This window comes from Clinocottus analis, unplaced genomic scaffold, assembly GCF_023055335.1.
Source record: "Clinocottus analis isolate CAN_PGR_092001 unplaced genomic scaffold, fCliAna1.0.p SCAF_4, whole genome shotgun sequence".
NCBI classification, from domain to species: Eukaryota; Metazoa; Chordata; class Actinopteri; order Perciformes; family Cottidae; genus Clinocottus; species Clinocottus analis.
The window spans coordinates 16807152-16826158 of NW_027176153.1; the positions used below are offsets into that span (position 1 = coordinate 16807152).

Here is a 19007-nt window from a genome sequence, read left to right on the forward strand (position 1 = left end):
TGGACTAGTATAATACAACACTCATGTAGTAACAGGAATGTTGTGTCTTTTTCTACTTCAATGTCATCTCCGACTGGCATCAGTTTGAATTTTCATGAGATTCTACAGGTCATATTTCATTTCTTTTTTAAATATTGACCCCTTTGATCTAGTGACGCCATCATATTCAGTGTATTAATAATACATTCAAATTAAACTGCCTTATTAAGATTTGTTCAGTTTGTTTCTATTTTGCTAGGCGAGCACCATCAGGACCATCCTGCAGTAAATCATAATGGCCAATCATGGTTGAGGTGTATTCAGCTCAAATAAAAAGAAATGTGGTGAAGAAATGATAAGAGGCTGGGCTGCGTCCAGGGCCTACATACACAAGTTGAAAAAAAAGACAGCCCATCCATGTGAGAGAATCCAACCTTTCAAAAGAATGGATTTTTTAAATAACTTCCCTCTTGTTAGAGGTCTTCACCAGTTAATGAGATCCCATGTTAGTCACTCTCTGGCGACAGAAACGTCTGTGAAACATTATGCCAAGTCTCTGCCCTCAGTGGGCGAGAAGAAGGCTCTAGTAGTACCTGGTTACAGCAATCGATTCATCACCACATCATTTCCTCCCTTTACTAATTTTGTGTTTCCACATTGTAAACACCTGAGGGATGTGGATCATTTCCAGTTTACATTGATGGCTAGTGTGTTTGTATACACTTTTAATGCTGTCAAGCATCAAAGAAAAGTTGCAAGCACATAAACTTGCTACGTACCCTGTTCATACAATTGTGCTTTTCTCCATCTCCCTCTTTCAAAAACATAGCTTTTGTATTGGTTTGAGAATTCCCTGTTTCAGTTTGCCCACCGTGAAGCTTTTTCTAGCTTCTATCTAACATCTCAAACCACCTGTGTTCTAGTGGCTTTCTCAGCCAACAGCAATCAAATATGCATTGATATTCCATTGGTGTCCACCTGTGATCATAGACACTGGTGTAACGTCCGTGTACTGGTGCAGTTCAAGCAGCTAACATGACAGCACCAGTGGAAGGTGCAGTGGCAACGCTCAGTCACAATCTCAGTCCGGGTCGTAAACCCACGACCACAGCAGAGCAGCTCGCATCCGTCCAGGCCTGGAGAAGAGCTGTTGCATGTTCTCCCAGAAGTTCCCAAAGTGCCAGTTTTGCCATTGTAGGAGCAGAAGTTGGGTGATTTCTCAAAATAGACCAAGTCCATGGCAGAGGGGGGTTTATGGGCCGGGTTTTCAGGCTCCAAGTGTCGGGGGTCGGCTCGGTGAGAGGCACGGTTGCTTCCTTTGTTGGCATAAACAACTCTGGATGCGCCATCAAACCGGTCCTTCAGGAAGTCTCCCACTGTACGGAAGCTGGGCAGGCGCATCCAACAGGTGCGCACGGTGCAGGAGCCTGACATGCCATGGCACTTGCACTCCTGGCGCATCTCCGATGACACAGTCTGCAGATGGGAAGACCAAAGGCTATTGATGAAATCTTACAAAGTGGAAATCACAAATACGTTTGAAGCTTTTGGGAATTCGGTCAAAAACAGGCAATTGGGGCATTGCATATCAAATCCTTACCATTCTGCCAGCTTCATTATTGTGTATGTTGGTGAGGTAGCGCAGATCTCTGCCCCTTTCGCTGGAGTCCACAAACTCACGGCTGAACATCCGGCCAAAGTCTACATTGTCACTGCAGCCCCCCCAGTGCCAGTCTGGTCCTCCGGGACCTCTGCGGCGGTAATCGCATGTGCACGACTCAATAGCCCCTTCTGAGCAGGAGCGAGCCACAGCGTGGGTCACCCCTGCGCTAGTGATGGCAAATACAAATGCAGTCTCTCTGCAACCTGAAGAAACAACATCAGAATGTCTCATCAGTACCAACTTCATATTTTTGCACTTCATGGCTTTGCCATTTTTTTGCCCGAATTAAGATTTTTTCCAAGACGAAGCCTATTAAATGTAGACAAGAGATTCCATTACATTCCGGCCAAAATTGGCCAAATAATGCCTGGTATGAAAGACAAGAGAGGCTCACCACGGTTGACAATTTTCCCAAAAACTGCTGGGCTGTGGGTGGTCGGGCAGTTCCAGCGGCGGTTGCGGAACTGCCACTTGCACTCCTTTATGGCAGTGTGCATCCCAGCGGCGATGGCGTGCAAGATGCCAGGATTCTGCCGAATCAGTCGACGCTGGCGACGACTCAGTAGGGCCAGGCTCGGGTCCAGGACCAACTGCACGTTCTTGGAGTTGGTGAGGAGGTTGGATGAGGAGGCCACATTGACAATACCCCTGGCACAACAAAAGGACAAAGCCAATCAGGGTCAAGGAGCTGGCAGTTATTGCTCGTAGCTTCTTCTGTGACCCTTTAAACTCTTAAACTGACATGTCTTGGCAACTCATGAGTGTTTAAAAAAAAATACAATTACTGATTTCATTATGTACAACTGTGGCATAACACACTGCTTCAAGACAAGGACGAGACAGTGAGTCTCTCAGTTTGAATGCAGGTTTCTAGTTGGGCAAATGACATAAAACTATATTATACCAGATATAATGACATATCAGTTTCATTATAACTCATAACAACCTGCTATATATTCAACATCTGTTACACTGCCATTGTCCTGTGGTTGTCCTGTGAAACATTATTATCTTTTCACGTGATAAACCAAAAGCTGAAGAGAATATAGATTACATTTTCAGCTTAAAGTGTCCACCTATACTTCCTCACATGCAAATATCATCGTGTCAAAATGTACCAAGTCACTTAATATTAGACCTTTAGTTTGTATACTGTAAATGTAAAATGATCTCTGCCAAAAACTAAATGAATATTCTGTAGACTTTGTGGCACTTAGTTTTTATATAACGTTAATGTTAATAACTTAATGTATGTTCTCCCTTTGCTACATGACATCAGAAAATATTCTGGTATTTGGCTTTATAACCATTTGTGTCCAAATAAGGCACCTGCTCTTCTCCACTTCAATACCAATTTCAGATTTTGGTGGACAGGTTTCAGAATATTTGTGTTTGAGAATTCTGGCTGCTATATCATTTTCCACTTTGTCTTCTGGCAATATCTGTGAGATTTATGTGACAGCATTTTTTGGATTCTCATAGCTTAATGGCGGTGTCTCCTGTTGAGCATTATCATTCTGAAAACGGGGCGAGTCTTGGCCTGTGAGGGCTGACCCAGACCGTTTGTGGTGAGGCCTGGGAACATGAACAATAATGTCGTCCTTTTGGATGTTTTCTTCATTCCAGCTACTCCGCGGTGTATTTGGTTCCTCTCCTCAATGCTTTCTTGGATTTCAGATGACATTTTCAATATTTGAAAACGCCTGACATTGTGCGCAAATACAGTAATCTGCATCAAATGACACCGCAAAAACGACAAAAACTAGCTTTCGTTAAATCATTATAACTTCAACCCAGCCCACAGTTTACATATTTTGAAACAAAAGCCAGACAATATGCTGCACTGATGCTAAACTATACAGATCTTGAACAAAATATTGTGGAATTGGCAGCTGTGTTTTAGGATGTTGAATGTATAATGTAGCCTATAAGATCAACACGATGGAGACGACCTCGTATAGGATACTTTTCAGCCAATAAATAAATCTGTATTTAATTTATCCCACATAAAAATGTTGTCTCGTGTTCAAACCACAATGTCCAAATGACAGGGGGCAGCGTAAAAGAGAGAGTAAATTAAATACACCGCAAATATAAGTTAACCCTGTAATTAGGCTTTTTAAAAATAATTATTTTACTGTCAACTAAATAGTCTACGAGCTAATTACGACAATCAATTTGAAGAAACAATCCCACAAGCTGTAATATCATGCGGTTTATATCTCTTCTTTTTTTTTTTTTTTTAAAGTCTAACAGAAGTCGTTATCGATGCCAAAACCCATTATTACGATCATGCAGCGGAATGTGACCGCCCAATAAAACACCGTTCAGGATGTTCCCCGCTCAAACCGGCGTGCAATAGACAGTTTCCAGTGGTAGGATGCTGAAAACTGAATGAATGTACAGTCAGGGTCTGGATATGTGAGAACTCACCACCACCGGCCGCTGTTGTTGACGGCTCCTGTGCCCGAGAGCGAGGACACCAGCAGGATGCAGGCGGCTTTCACCCCTAACAGCAGCGCCAGGCTCCTCATCGTTTCTTCAGGTCACATGTGAGGAGGAAAATGTCAAAAAAAATAGCTAAAAAAAAGATTTTCCTCAGAGTTAGAGCCTCGTTCTAAATACCTATGACAGTTTTTCATCTGAACACTCCAACACAAATCTTCACATTTCTATAACAAATTAAAAATAAACGTCAGACTAAAAGCGAGAAAAATTAGACTGAAGTCTGACAGTGGTACTATATTTATTTCAGATCAAGTAGCTGTAAGGTGTAAATACTCACCACACCGCAGTACGGCGAGAGGACTTGAGAGGTGAGAGACGCGGGCAGCCCTAATTGACTTAAATGGATCTTGAGTGGAGACAGGTTGCTAAATGATGTGAAGTGTCCAGACAGGATGCGACTGCTGCTGCAGTCCTCTTCACTCTGTCTCTCTCAGTGATGCTCTGCACGGCGCATTGAACGCGTGGGACAGTCCCGAAGACTTGATCCCCTCGGTGACTGATAGGCAACACATTCTTCTCTTATTGAGCGCTACGAGGGGAATAAAAAAGGGATTTGCTGCTCTCATCTCCCTCTGTTTTTTTTCGGAGCCTTTTCAATAGGATTGGAGGGAGGGATAGTTAATGCTCTTCATAGGGTGCACAATGAATAAGGAAACACAACTGGGCAGAAAAGAGAAAGGAAGAGAGAAAAAAAATAGGGCAATCCACAAAGTTGCGCACATTACTTGTAGAATCTCACGGTCATGACAGAATCGATTCCCTGGAAGTGTGTGCGGCTGAGAGTATTTTCCCACCGTGCGCTTGCTTCCACATCCAGTCTTGCAGAAAGTAGAGGAGCCTCTGAAGCAGTGATGTGTTGGTACAGATGCTGTGGGTGCGCCCGATTTGGTGCTCCGTCGCTGCTCAAAGCTGGTGTCACGGTGCAATACAGTTACAGCGGAATATGAGCCATCTAAAACTGCCCTTTTTACCCGGTGGTTGGATTAGTCTACTCCCTAACCGCATCTCCTCCTCCTCTCCAGATGCGCTCTCAAAATGTGACTAAGGACATTTCTGTTTAGTTCGTTTCCTTTATACACCAATCCAATACACGGCGTGTTTTATATAATATCACTGCATTCTTAATAATACTTTATTGAAGAATGTTTCATGAGAGTGTCTTAACATATTCAGATAATATGTTATATGACTTCCAATCAACATAATTATCCTTTTTTATTTGGTATAGCCCAAGCGCGCACACGCACAACGAAACGTGCGTGCAATAATAAGCTCTGAGTTGCCATATAACTCGCACTGCCTTCTTTTTTTCGATCGTGGAAGAGTTGAAATACATTCTCCAATCGGAAGTTTGATGTATGATGGACCAGGAAAAGAGGGGGATGAGTAAGAATAAAAAGCATTCAAAACATCTGGCCTGCAGACCTCCCTCGATGCACATGTAGCAGTGCGATCAGAGCTCGAGCCACTTTGCGGCATCTCCATCTTGCCCCAGACTGTAGGAGCAAGCTTCAATATCCTCAAACTCATCTCATCGGTGAATGTTTCATTATGTGACATTTATCTACTAATTTGCATGTTCCACATTAGTCGTATAGTTTAAATAATCTCTCTCTCTCTCTCTCTCTCTCTCTCTCTCTCTCTCTCTCTCTCTCTCTCTCTCTCTCTCTCTCTCTCTCTCTCTCTCTCTCTCTCTCTCGCTCCCTCTCTAACTCTCTCGCTCAGATGACAGTAAAAGGAAGTGGGCTTTTGTAAAAAGGATTTAATGACAGCCATCCTACGTTTATACTCCAGCCTTATGTGAAGGTGCTCAAACGAGTTTCCTGGAGCAGTCATGCGACACCGAGCAGATTAGAGCTTCAATCCGGATAAAGGGGGCCTTTTATATACAAATCAACTTCAAATCACTTTTTAAGCCACTTAGATATACACGCCAAGCCAGAATGCTAATGCACTTTTCATTGCTGCAGCTTAGGGAATGGAAGGAGATTAGATGAATTGGTGTCACTATGCGAACCGTGTTTTAGGGGGTTTTTAACTTCATTTTATGAAAGTATAGCCCATGCATTTTCTTGAGTCTAACTGCAGTGTTTATCATTGTTTAAGGTCTGGTCTAAAACATTTTTACGTGACATATAATAGCAATCTCACTCTAGTGATTGACCTGTTGATTCAGTATGCTAATCATCGATTCGATGCCGAGCTGCCACGTTACTAACCAAGTCCCAACAGAAGGCCTGAGTATCTGGTTTCATTGGCCTGTCATTACTGAGCATGAAAAACGAATTGAAATTGATAATTGAGATGCTGTTTTGTAGTTTTTAAATATGCATAAGATCTATTTCAAAGCCAGTAAGGCCCTACTTTCTATGACGCTTCGCAAAGCGTTCACAAGTGTTATTTGCCATATTACATTTGTCTGTGCACGTGACGCCCTAATGTGAATAATCACAAAAGCACAACAAATCTGACCTGTCATTATCGTAATTTATGTATATCATTTTCTACTCTGAAATAAAGACTTTGGGGTGACAAAGTGAAGTTGTTTCAAGCACAACAATGAGAAACAGCCGCTGTGATGGAGTGGGGAGGAAGGGGGACCACATGACTAAGAACAGTATTGTTGGAAGGTCTGTTAGCGGAGCCGCCTGCCTGCTGCTGCCTCCCTGTCGTACAGTGGAACCAGCAGCTCTCCCCTCCCCCATTCATCATTTAACTCACCCCTTTATGAACAAAATCCACTTAGACTTTCCATATTTCATTTTACCGAGCGTTTCTTTGTTCTTTAATTCTCTTCAAAAAAAGGAATTTAAAACCACATAATGTACCGGCCCACCACAAAAAAAAGCGTAGTATGAATGCAATCATATTTATATATCCTATCAATTATTTGTTTAGAGGATGCAGTGTTTAAGATCATCTACCTAAAACATTGTGCAGCAAGGCTTGCAAAGTGGTGCTTGTGCGTAAAAGTTTGGTCATTTTACGCATGGACGACTGACACTCCTAAACGATAAAATGATCAACTGGTAATCCAACTTTCATGTTGGCCAATATTTTTGCAAACCGCCGCCTGTGGAGGCATCTCCTCCCCTCCCCTCTTTCTCTCCCCCTCCTGCTTACTCTCGCCCCCGAGCTCCTCTCTCTGTTCTCCGTCTTCACTCTTCGGTCGTTTGGCGGTGCATCGATTATACTCCACTCCTCTTCTTTTTGATATTCTTATCCAATACAGGATTGTATTACTAGTGTTTTAATGTCACGTCGCGTAAGACGCTTAACAAAATGGAGCTATCAAACAAACTCCGTTGGGACCAACTCCTGATTTTGGCAGCAGCACTTATGTCACCTGCATTAACGTGAGTGCACTTGAGCGCACCAGGAGAATTGATGTTACACGCGGGTTCTTGCTCCATGGAATTCGGCACGAGTTGAGGAAAGTTACTGTTTATGATTAGCATATTTAGTTTAAAAAATAGAAAAATAGAAACATGTGCTTCCGATTTTACTGGCTGATTCTGTATAATATTGAAATATTGGAATCAATGTTTTTTTTCTAATTGTATCGCCTTAAATCTGAATCATGCCATTAAGAATTCCATATAAATCCCAGTTTTGTTATTTTTGTATAATATGTTTTACCTGCGAGTAGCTCTCCCCTTTTGGGACATTTTTTAGTTGGATGATCTGTTTAGAATTATTGTTTTTCCTGCTCTTAGCAACATCTGTAGAAACTCTGTAAATGTTTATGCAATTGATGAACAAATGTTTTTGCTGAGGGTATTCAGCAAATAGAGAGAGATGAGATTCATTTCCTACTATATCCATTTAAAATCTGGTTTTATATTTTTCAGATTTTCTTAAGGAAAATCAATCATTATCCAAAGCATCTTCTCATTTGCATATACGTCTCTGGATTTGACTAATGAACTCCTAAACAGCTCTGATGACCCCAACACCCAACAACTCTCTTTCTCTCTCTCTCTCTCTCTCTCTCTCTCTCTCTCTCTCTCTCTCTCTCTCTCTCTCTCTCTCTCTCTCTCTCTCTCTCTCCTCTCTCTCTCTCTCTGCAGGGTGCTGTGTAATGATATCCTCAGCCTGAGGGTGGCAGGAGATCCAGTGCTAACCCCTAACTCAGTGTGCCTGAGGCTGGCGGGCCTCAGCAAACGTCAAATGCGGATGTGTGTGCGAAGCCCCGATGTGACGGCCTCCGCTCTGCAGGGCATCCAGGTGGCCATCCACGAATGCCAGCATCAGCTCCGGGATCAGCGCTGGAACTGCTCCTCACTGGAAGGCCTTGGCAAGCTTCCCCACCACAACACCATCCTCAACAGGGGTGAGAGCCTGAGGCAAGCTAATGGTGGTCAACATGGGCCCTGGGTTTATGGGATGGGTATAGCTGCAGGTATGAGTTCTGCACGCGGACGCAGGACTGTTATAGAGCTATAGAGTCTGCCGTTTTCAACTCTTTGAGTGTGTCTCTCCTGCTCCCAGGTTTTCGCGAGAGCGCCTTCTCTTTGGCCTTGTTGGCAGCGGGTGTGGCTCACTCTGTGGCCTCGGCTTGCAGCATGGGCAAGCTGCGGGGGTGTGGCTGCGAGGCCAAGCGCCGCCAGGACGATGACAAGATCCGGCTGAAGCTCACACAGCTGCAGCTGCAGACCCTGCAGAAGGGTGGAGTAGGCCTCAGCATGACACGATCATTACCCTCAGAGCTTAACGGTCACCATGGGGACCTGCCCGCTAACCTGCGCTCCACCCACCCCTCCGCCCTTCTCAAGCCATCGCCAGATGAGCTGAGCTCCATGCAGGAGACGTGGGAGTGGGGGGGCTGCAGTCATGACGTCCGTTTCGGGGACCGTTTTTCCAGGGACTGGCTCGACTCCCGCGGGTCTCCGAGAGACATCCACGCTCGCATGAGGATTCATAACAACCGGGTGGGACGGCAGGTGAGTAATGTGCCCATCCACTGTGTTCCTCATGGCGCTTGGAGGGCTGAGTATGACTATCAGGGTCATTGTTGCCTTTCTGATTTGTCACGTCGTTTCCCTTCCTCGACACAGATAGTGACCGACAACATGAAGAGGAAGTGCAAATGCCACGGCACATCAGGGAGCTGCCAGTTTAAGACCTGCTGGCATGTGTCTCCAGAGTTCCGCCTTGTGGGTTCTCTACTCAAGGAAAAGTTCATGTCCGCCATCTTTGTCAACTCGCAGAACAAGAACAATGGGGTTTTCAACCCTCGGACAGGAAACGGCGCCAGCAGGAGCGCAGGGGGACTTAACGGAGGCCGCCGTCGAACCATGTCCAGAGAGCTGGTGTTCTTTGAGAAGTCTCCTGATTTCTGTGAGCGCGACGCTTCTGTAGACTCTCCGGGTACACAAGGGCGCATCTGCAACAAAACCAGCTCCAGCACAGACAGCTGCAGCTCGCTGTGCTGTGGCCGTGGACACAACATCCTCAAACAGACACGCAGCGAGCGCTGCAATTGCCGGTTCCACTGGTGTTGCTACGTGCTGTGTGAGGAGTGTCGTCTCACCGAGTGGGTCAATGTGTGCAAGTAATCTCCAGTTCTCTTCGGTCTTAGCTGCCTTTACCCATCCAGGACTCAAGATGGCGAGCCTATCCCTTTCGCCTACTCCTTTTGTTTGAGCGTTTACTTTGCTCTTTGTGTAACTCTCCCAGAGAATCTGTTTACCCCCCCGCCCCCTCCTCTCAACTCCCCCATCCCTCCCCACCAACCCCCGCTCTTTCTTTTTGGTCCATCATCTGGGATCTATTTTCTTTTTGTAGCCACTGTTATTCTCAAAATGCCAAGTCAGAGATTGAAGAGGTGACTCATGTCATTTGTCTTGCTCCAGTCTGTTTAGACGCTGCCCTCTCAGCCATGAAAACCCATTTATTCTGTCCCGCAAAACAAAGACGAGCAGAGAACCATTTCTACACGCTAACTCTTCTTATTGTACAGTAGCCGCGTATTTGAATGTGTACGTGTATATTTGTAAATGTATTATTATTAATATTATTATTGTGTTGGAGACTGTCTCTTTGTGTTCTTGCTGACAGACTTGTGCTGGCCGAGTGGCTCACGATGGTGAACCATTGTGGTTAGACAACAAAGTCTCATCCCAATGTATTACCTTTAACGGGGATCCTTGAATGAGCTCCAAGATACTTCATTTGTATATTTTGCACCTGTGACTCAGACAGAGCAACAATACTTAGATCCGGGTCCGTCCCAAAATCTTTCGAGACAAGATCTACGAATACAAGAAGACAAGATAAACTACAGTGTTGTTTGTGTTTTCCTATGGACTGATATATCTGGACAGAGAGACCATGAGCGTATCGAAGCATGTATAATTGTTTAACTCCAAATGGGAACGTTTTGGAGACATTCTGTCTCTCCAGATGAATAACTTATGATTCTGATTTAGTTACACCATTGTAACAATAGTAATTTCTTCATGAGAGTGGTTGCTAGTGGTCATGTTTTTCATCAATACAACTGTGATGTGATGTGTGTCACTTTTTCTATGAAATCATGACTGAGCTTTTGTTATTGTGCTTGCCTTTGTCCATTTCATCAGTCCGAGCACTCTTTAGATTCTTCCCACATGTCGTACATGTCAAAGTGAGAGATGGACTCGCTTTAGTCTTGAACGGATGCTGAAGGGTGTGTGTATGTGTGCGTGTCTGTTGCTGTGTATCTGGAGTGGGGGCAAGTCCTACACACTACAGATTTGGGAGGTGAAAGCCTTTTTTTTATGGCCACTTCATGCTGAGAGAAGGACTTTTTATGGCTGCAGGATATTGTTTCTTTAAAGTATGACTTGTATTACTGGAGAGAAGCATCAAGAGAGCAGCGAGTGGGGGTGATTATACCAGTCTTTGCTGCGTGAGCATGTGAGGGGATCATCTGTCTAGAGTTCATAACCAAGGAAGGGACTTGCGAAACCATGTGGGACGTTGTGTCCTGGGAGACAGACTTCACAAATATAAACACAGGCACATAAACACATGCATGTGTTAATCAAAAAAGCCACTACATGCAGGAATACTGACGCACAATCAGAAATATGCATGCTGATGCTCACATATGAACTGTCAGACAGAACTCTGGGTGACCCGAATGATTTGCACCTCCATTCTTGTTACACTGCTGATTTAGCAAAACTCGCATGTCAACGCCGACTGAATTTATGATTGCAGCGTTCTGAGACATCTTAGATGAACCGAGCTCCATGCTCTGTCTGCCATACAGGATTTAATGGCAATTAAGTGTTGTTTGTGTGGACTTCAGTAAATATCTCTTGACTCTTGAGGAATGGCAGCGCCAGTGGCTGAATGGACTATTCTGTCTGTTTGGCATTTAGTAAGGGAATAAAAGGGAGACAGTGACTTGTATGGAATGATAAGGTAATGGATTTCTGGTTTGCATTCATCATTCCTTTATCATTTCACCCTGAAGCTGCTGCGAAAGGGAATTTCCTGTCACTGTTTCTCCCATGTGTGAGACAGAGGTTGTTGGACAGTCTGGGATTGGTTTTTCTCCCTCTCTGCTCTCTTTTTCTCTCTTTCCCATTCTCCCCCTCATCGCTGCAGACATAGACACATGCATAGCAACACATTGACTGCCCCCCAGAGTAATGACAACCAGACTGGGCTGAAATTAAAGAGATGGCGGCAGAGAGAGGAAGTTAGGAGATAAAAGTTACCCGTTTTGATTGACAGGATGATTATATGTATAAAGTAAGGCGATTTAGTGTGTTTAGTTGGATATAAAGATCGGGAGATATATGCTTGGTGTACGTACGGCAGCTGATGCAAAAGCAAAGGACAAATGGGATATGGAGAAGGGGTGAATAAAGTGCGCTCTGTTTAAATACAGGCCTCGAAACATCTGCTTCTCAACTCCCCTTTCGTTTTTGATGTGGGACAGGCAGAGAAGGAGAGCGGGAGAGAAAACACAAGGAGCCAGCTACCCAGAACATCAAAGCCCCTGCCCTCAACGCGCAGGCCCTCATTAGTTCAGCTAGCACAACCAACGAGACTTGTGATTGTGTTTGCTGGGGTGCGCGCTGGCAGACACTTCAGAGGAAAGGCTCCTTTAAGTCATAGTTCCCCACCCCACCTCTCCTGCCACCACCCGAGCCCGCCGTAACCCCCCTGTAACCCTCTCCTGACTCCCCGCGCACACCAACTCGGCAGGCTCCCCCATCATCCACTCCACCCCATAATCTGGTCTGCAGCTGCAAACATCTGCTCCCCTCTTTATTCCTCTGCCTTCACCACTGAGTTGATAAACACATCTATCACTGGACCGCTGACTGATACACAACAGAGAGGAAGAGGGAGACAAATGTTGGATTCACCTGTGAGGCTGCTCTCGTGTGTAATTTAAGCACACTGGGATGTTTTTATGGTGAATGGGTTAAACCCACACCGAGAAGGGAAGTTCTTCTCAGTGTGGGTTTTGAAATGCATAAAAAAAAATAACAAAATAAGTACTGAAGGTTAGAAACCTGCTATGATATTGAGTCAGTCAATAGTGCCTCCTGTCATCACATTGTATGTGACACAAAGAGGGCGGCTGTCAGGAAGTATCACTTGGCATCCTATTACAGTCGGCCATTTACTTATTCATTAAGATGATTCCCATTTTAATTATTTAAGCATGTTTCCTACATACGCTCTGTTACATTTGGTATTGTCTTAGTTGTTGGTCTTCTGCTGCAATGCCACATAAATAACATTCAAACACAATGTTTTGTCAGAAAGGATATTGTGTGAATAAAAAAATGAACACCATTTTTTTTTAATTTTTTTTTTAAAAGGTGAAATCTCGAAGCAGGTAGATGCTGGTGCTGAAAACAATAATTCACATTTTATTTAAAAAAAAAAAAAAAAAAGACAATTAAATCATAGTTGTTCTCCAGCAGTGCCGCTGGCATTTAACAAGTCATGCGGGATGGAAAACTTGAGAGGCGCTCCTGACGATCCAACTCCCGCGAGAACACGCCTTCACAGCCGTCGGGTCATCGCGATACTATCATCCAGTCCTTTGCCTGAATCCAGCTGGTAGCCTGCCTGCAGTTGACGGGTAAGTGAATGAGATGCAAATGGTGAAAATGCTCAAAGATGCATACAAGTAACGCAGGTGACCGCAGGCGAATCGCTGCTGTAGCGCCTTAAATAACGCAAATGAACACCATGTTCACCGACAACGTCGGGCCGACTGGTGCGCGTGTCGTGACTGCACGCGGGGAATTACAGCACACAATATGACCCGGAGAATTGCCTTTTTTTCAGTACTGAAGACGTCTGCTAATGTTGTCACTATCTTAACGACGCACGAATAAGGATCCTTTTAACCTATAGATGCGTTAGTCGTCTCGTTCCCACCCGTCCTGCATGGGACTGCAGCATCAGCCGTCTTCCCCTCGCGCGTTATGACAAATGTACATGGATGTGCGGCCACTGCAGCTGTAACGGGCTCTGCTAGCAGCTACAACGTGTGCTTTTCATATAAATGAATGGACACGTACGGTAGATCGTCAGTGATGGCATCAGTGACAAACAAATACATCATAAAAAAAATAATGACTTTCTCTTGTAAATGAGGCATCTTCCTGCTGCCGCACAGTAGGCTGCATGGGAATGCATTTTGTTAACCTAATTATGGAATATGAATAAGAAAAATGCCCCTAAGGTAGGTTATGTTAGCACACGTTGACATTAGAGTTGACCTGTTAAAGAGGCCATAAGACAGGTAGGTGACAAAGTCTCTACATGCACCATGCATTCTCACAACCTGAGGTTGTGTGTCATTTAATGTGATACAAATTGATTGTTACACTGGCAATCATTCGATTGCAGTAAACAGTTTAAACGGTGGTTACTCTGCACCACATGAAAGCTGATCCACATAACAGAGATCCAGTACTGCGAGTCAGGTCAGCCGCCTGCCGAGGTGTGAATATACTTTTATTGGCTTTCCTCTGAGGGATTCTGTCGCTAACGACGTGGTAATGTTCAGAGTTGCTTTTGAAGAACGTGTTTTTGTGTGTGTGTGGTTTTGGACTTTCTATCTGTGGTTCACATATGTATTTTGGCTGTTTTGTTGCTATTTAAGGAAAGCGCTCTCCTCAGTTCCCTCTCTGCGTAACAGTTCTGTTGCAGTTGAGGTCATCATGGGGAACATCTTCGGCAACCTGTTGAAGAGCCTGATCGGCAAGAAGGAGATGAGGATTCTCATGGTGGGGCTAGACGCCGCTGGAAAAACCACCATCCTCTACAAGCTGAAGCTGGGGGAGATTGTTACCACCATCCCCACAATCGGTGTGTGAGAAGAAGAAAAACGATTTACTGATAATGTTAGGTACAACACTCCAGCTTGTGTAACTGATTTTGATTTGTTTTTCATTCAGGTTTCAATGTCGAGACGGTGGAGTACAAGAACATCAGCTTCACCGTGTGGGACGTGGGTGGCCAGGACAAGATCCGTCCCCTGTGGAGGCACTACTTCCAAAACACCCAGGGTGAGGCCGACCAGCAGCCGCTTTAAGGATTCACCTGTCCGCCATGTTGGACTTTACAGAGCTGCTCAATACTTTCAAATCTGACTAATGTTTTAGATAAGGTCATTTGCAAACGACCTTCGACTGATTATTGTCACCTTACTCATGTTGTTGAAAGCCTCTGCAATGAATAAACTTGGTTAAGCGTCCAAGCCATATTTCAAAATATGATATCAACACATTGTTTATGGACTCTGGGATAAAAGAAGTGATGGATTTGTTTGGTTTAACCCTCAGAAAATATTACATCTCTCCTGACAGGTCTGATCTTTGTGGTGGACAGCAATGATCGTGAGCGGGTGAACGAAGCTCGGGAGGAACTGATGAGGATGCTGGCTGAGGACGAGCTGCGGGATGCCGTTCTCCTCGTCTTCGCCAACAAACAGGTGTGCGCAATCATGTGTCTCCTTCTTTGTATTTCGTTCTTTCTGCCCTTCCACACTAACTGAGGCCCTCTTGATTGACTGTCTGGTGTTTTTTGTTTTTTTTTAGGACTTGCCCAATGCCATGAACGCTGCAGAGCTCACAGACAAGCTGGGCCTGCACTCCCTACGCCACCGCAACTGGTACATTCAGGCCACCTGCGCCACCAGTGGAGACGGTCTCTACGAGGGACTGGACTGGCTGGCCAATCAGCTGAAGAACAAAAAATGAAGAGTGGGGAAGAGCCTGGGTGCCAGCTCCAGGTAGAGGTTATAGTGCATCCATTGTGTTTACACAGAGAGGCAGTGCTGAAAAGCTCCCAGGGGATGACTCTCAATGGCTTCCTCCCCCCCAAAAATACTTGTTTCAATTCTTTTATTTTGGTTATTTATTTTGTTTGGATCTGCGGTGAGTGTTTTTAAATACCAATGGTGTTGAAGTTGACCTAAATGAGTTACATTCTACAATCTGAACACATAAAACATTGCGATGTAATCGTAGGATGTTACTGTAAATGTATTTCCCCTACTTTGCAGTCTCTTTAACCTTTAAGCTACATCACCTTTAATTTGTTCAGAAATGTGATGATGTAGACTCATGATGGCAGAGCAACCGTAATATACTTTGAAGTTAATGTAAATGATAACGAATGTCATAATAGTATTGTGGGAGTACTACTACTACTATCTCAGAATAATATCACATTGTTAAAAAAACAGTATACTTATAAAGGCTAAGATAAATGTGAAGTTGTCCTTTTCTCTCCATACTTATGTTTTATCACTAAATCATGCGCTTCAAAGCTCAATTTGTGCAAAAAAACAAATACAAAATGTACATTTATTTTGGATTTATTGCAAATGTGTTTATTTGAATTACATTTATTTTATTAAAAACCAAACCAGATGACATACTCTTAGTCTGAAACAAGTTATATTTTTTCGTCAACATGTATTTATTGATTTATCCACAAGTTTTGTTTCATTATACTTTTTGTATTGTATACATCAAATGGTACTTTTCCCTTTATTGCAACGTGCATTTACTGCTGAGGCAGCTGGTGAAAAAAGGTGGCCTGTTTTCACTGTATAATACCTTTTCCCAATGTGCATGGAGATATCCCAGTACTGGCTCATGGGCTTGTCTGAGCTGTGAACTACTGCAGGCCGCTGCTGTAAATACATATTTGTTTTTAGTCCACTTGCCTGGCTCAATAAGGGTTAAAACATTTTGTCTGGCATCAATGAGATGTGATGTCTGAACTGATACAGACGACAGAACAGGTACACTGTATCAGCTCCGTGGCTTTGGAAAAAAAAATGCTGCTATTGGCCTGTGGAGATTGATGCAGCAGAGCATGTGATTGGCAATATCAGAGAGCTCACATGATTTTTCGAATGTTCATTTTTTGAAGTCAGATTGTGCAAGCAGCTGCACTATATCCGTCAAAAGAACTCACATTGCTTGTCATCCTGATTTATTCATCCCTAATTGGCGTGACATTCAGTGTTTCTTGTGTTAACCTTCTCTCCGTGCATTATGTTGCACACAATATCCAGACGCATTATAGTTGTACAAAATGTAATTGTATTTTTGAATGGAGTATTTATTTATTTTGGACCAAAAGTTGATTTTAGTGTTGTTTTTCCTAATTTGCTAACTAGATCAGTTGTCTTTTTGAGTGTTCACACAAATCACACAAGATGAAAAAATAGGAGAAAGGATGATATTAATACTGCATCGTAAGGCATGTGAATACTGTACAAGATCTGTAATAAAAGTGAATTATAATAAATAGCCTGTTTCCGCAGACTATATTTGTTAGTCTACATGACTGCTGGTTGGAACAATGCTGTACTGATACATGTGATGAATTTAGTGTAAAGTTTACTGAACAACCTTCTAATATGCAAAAGCATGCTTTTCTATGTGAGTGCTACTGTAAATATGTTCATGTAACAAGAAAATTGTACCACGTTATTCAAAATCAAATTGAAAGTGTTATTTATTGGGGTCAGTGAAGTGGCAGATATGTACAACAATGCGTGTGTGTGGGTGATGTGTCCTCGATTATCAGTTTGGTGTGAAACTATTTTTTGTGGCCTTACAATGCTCGTGGTTTGTTTGTCTTTGATAACAGGAATGTCCAACGTTCAAGTATCTCACCTGTGGAACACTGACACGCTCACAGTGAACCTCCTTCATTCAACGACTATTGATTCACTTGAAAAAATGTAGAAAAGCAAGACTGCAGAACATTCAAACTTATAAAGTTGAATTAAAAAGAAACAATCTGAAAATAGATTTATTTAATTTAGTGGGGTATTGTCAAGAGGAGACATAAAAACACTAACTGGTGCAAAAGTGTTGAAGGATTTAATGATTCATGGCACTTTGTTGATCGATCAATAAAAACACCAAAAGACAAATTAACTTTGCCAAACTCATTTTTATTTGTGTTACCATGCATATTTGATTGATATTTGATGAAATTCCGTTAGTTTGTGATTCTTACGTCCATTTTCTCCCTCATTGAAAACCAGAGAATCTGTTGATTTAATTACCTTGTTTGGTAACACTTTATAATAACCACACACTACTTAGCACTAGTAAAGCATGAGTAAACACTTAATTCATCATTTATAAAGCATTGTTCCAACATGAACACTCATTAGTGTGCAACTCATAGACACGGTTATACATATTTTATTGTCGATTCATAAGCACTGCAAGATGAATGACGTGTTTACTCATGCTTTACTAATGCTAAACAGTGTGTAGTTGTTGTGTTATCAAGTGGGGTATTATCATGCTTTAGATTCTGACTCCATGATTTATTTTTAACTTAGCAAATTATTATTGTATATCGGTTCCCAACCAAGACTAAAGCTAGATCCATGAACAGTACATAGCTTGAGTATTGAAACTGTACTGGTGGACAAGAGCTGGGAGAGCAGGTGAAAAAGGTGGGAAGGACACAGATCTATGTCCTCTTTCTCTTTTGGCCTTTCCTAACTGCTGCCATCAAGAGAACTTTGGCACAATCAGGTAGTTTCCCTGTGGAATTGCAGCGCTCCACAGAGAGTCATTTTGTCTGGGCCAATCAGAGGTCCATGTAGAGGAGAGTGCCGCTGTGTCTCCAGGGGTGTGACAGCAGTATGTGGGTCAGAACTGCTCCCGGGGCCACCAGCCCCCATGGCCCCCTGCAGGACTGCCACAATAGTAGCCCCAGGGCGGATGCCATAGCTGGGATTCCCACCCGTAACCGGGACGCCTTCGCCCAGGGCACAGACACACTGGCAGCAGCCCCACAATCAATTCATCAATCCCTGAAGGGAGTGGCAACTGCAAAAGGCCACAGCAGTCACCCCCACGGCTCGCCTCGGAAGGGACAGGGCCACCAAGGCTGACACCGTGTTGGCGATGTGAAACTGCCAGACTCTGCAGAAACCATTAGGCCTTTATTGAAGCCACTTTTCTTGACCTGGCGGCAGAGACACCCAACTGAGAATGTGAGAATACTCACCAAACATTTATTTGTGTAAATGCCACTGGGATATTCTCCCTTTATTCAGTTTCACTAATGAAGACAGACAAAATCCACACTCGTTGTTGTTTAAGTAACGGACTCAAGTAAAAACAAATCTTTCAATTTACTGAGTATTGTTGCTGTGTCAAGTTTTCCATCGTTCAACAGGCAAACAAATCTCAGCTGATCATTTTATTAGATGAGTTTGTAATAACATGTTTCAAAGGATAATCATATAAAACAGACATGTAGGTGCAAACGCTGACTGAGAGTTCGTCTTCCACATGCCCTGAGAAGCTCAAGTGTCTGAGCATCAATTCTTAGACTCTGT

The 19007-nt window shown here is 43.5% G+C and overlaps 3 protein-coding genes across 3 annotated transcripts; 2 read left to right on the forward strand and 1 right to left on the reverse strand.

The window, feature by feature from the left end:
* Positions 1 to 691: 691 nt before the first annotated feature.
* Positions 692 to 4552, reverse strand: wnt1 (wingless-type MMTV integration site family, member 1). The gene is made up of 5 exons (XM_068597180.1): positions 4428 to 4552; positions 4076 to 4181; positions 2037 to 2290; positions 1580 to 1845; positions 692 to 1455 (listed from the first exon to the last, which is right to left on the reverse strand). Exons 2-5 carry the CDS (start codon positions 4174 to 4176, stop codon positions 964 to 966), a joined length of 1113 nt encoding a protein of 370 aa, XP_068453281.1. The 5' UTR covers positions 4177 to 4181; positions 4428 to 4552; the 3' UTR covers positions 692 to 963.
* Positions 4553 to 7432: 2880 nt separating this feature from the next.
* Positions 7433 to 10558, forward strand: wnt10b (wingless-type MMTV integration site family, member 10b). The gene is made up of 4 exons (XM_068597867.1): positions 7433 to 7506; positions 8221 to 8483; positions 8642 to 9093; positions 9208 to 10558. Exons 1-4 carry the CDS (start codon positions 7433 to 7435, stop codon positions 9706 to 9708), a joined length of 1290 nt encoding a protein of 429 aa, XP_068453968.1. The 3' UTR covers positions 9709 to 10558.
* Positions 10559 to 13167: 2609 nt separating this feature from the next.
* Positions 13168 to 17560, forward strand: arf3a (ADP-ribosylation factor 3a). Its single transcript, XM_068598471.1, has 5 exons — positions 13168 to 13247; positions 14316 to 14485; positions 14575 to 14685; positions 14986 to 15110; positions 15217 to 17560. The coding sequence occupies exons 2-5, from the start codon at positions 14338 to 14340 to the stop codon at positions 15376 to 15378; spliced, it is 546 nt and encodes a 181-aa protein (XP_068454572.1). The 5' UTR covers positions 13168 to 13247; positions 14316 to 14337; the 3' UTR covers positions 15379 to 17560.
* The last annotated feature ends 1447 nt before the right edge of the window (positions 17561 to 19007 follow it).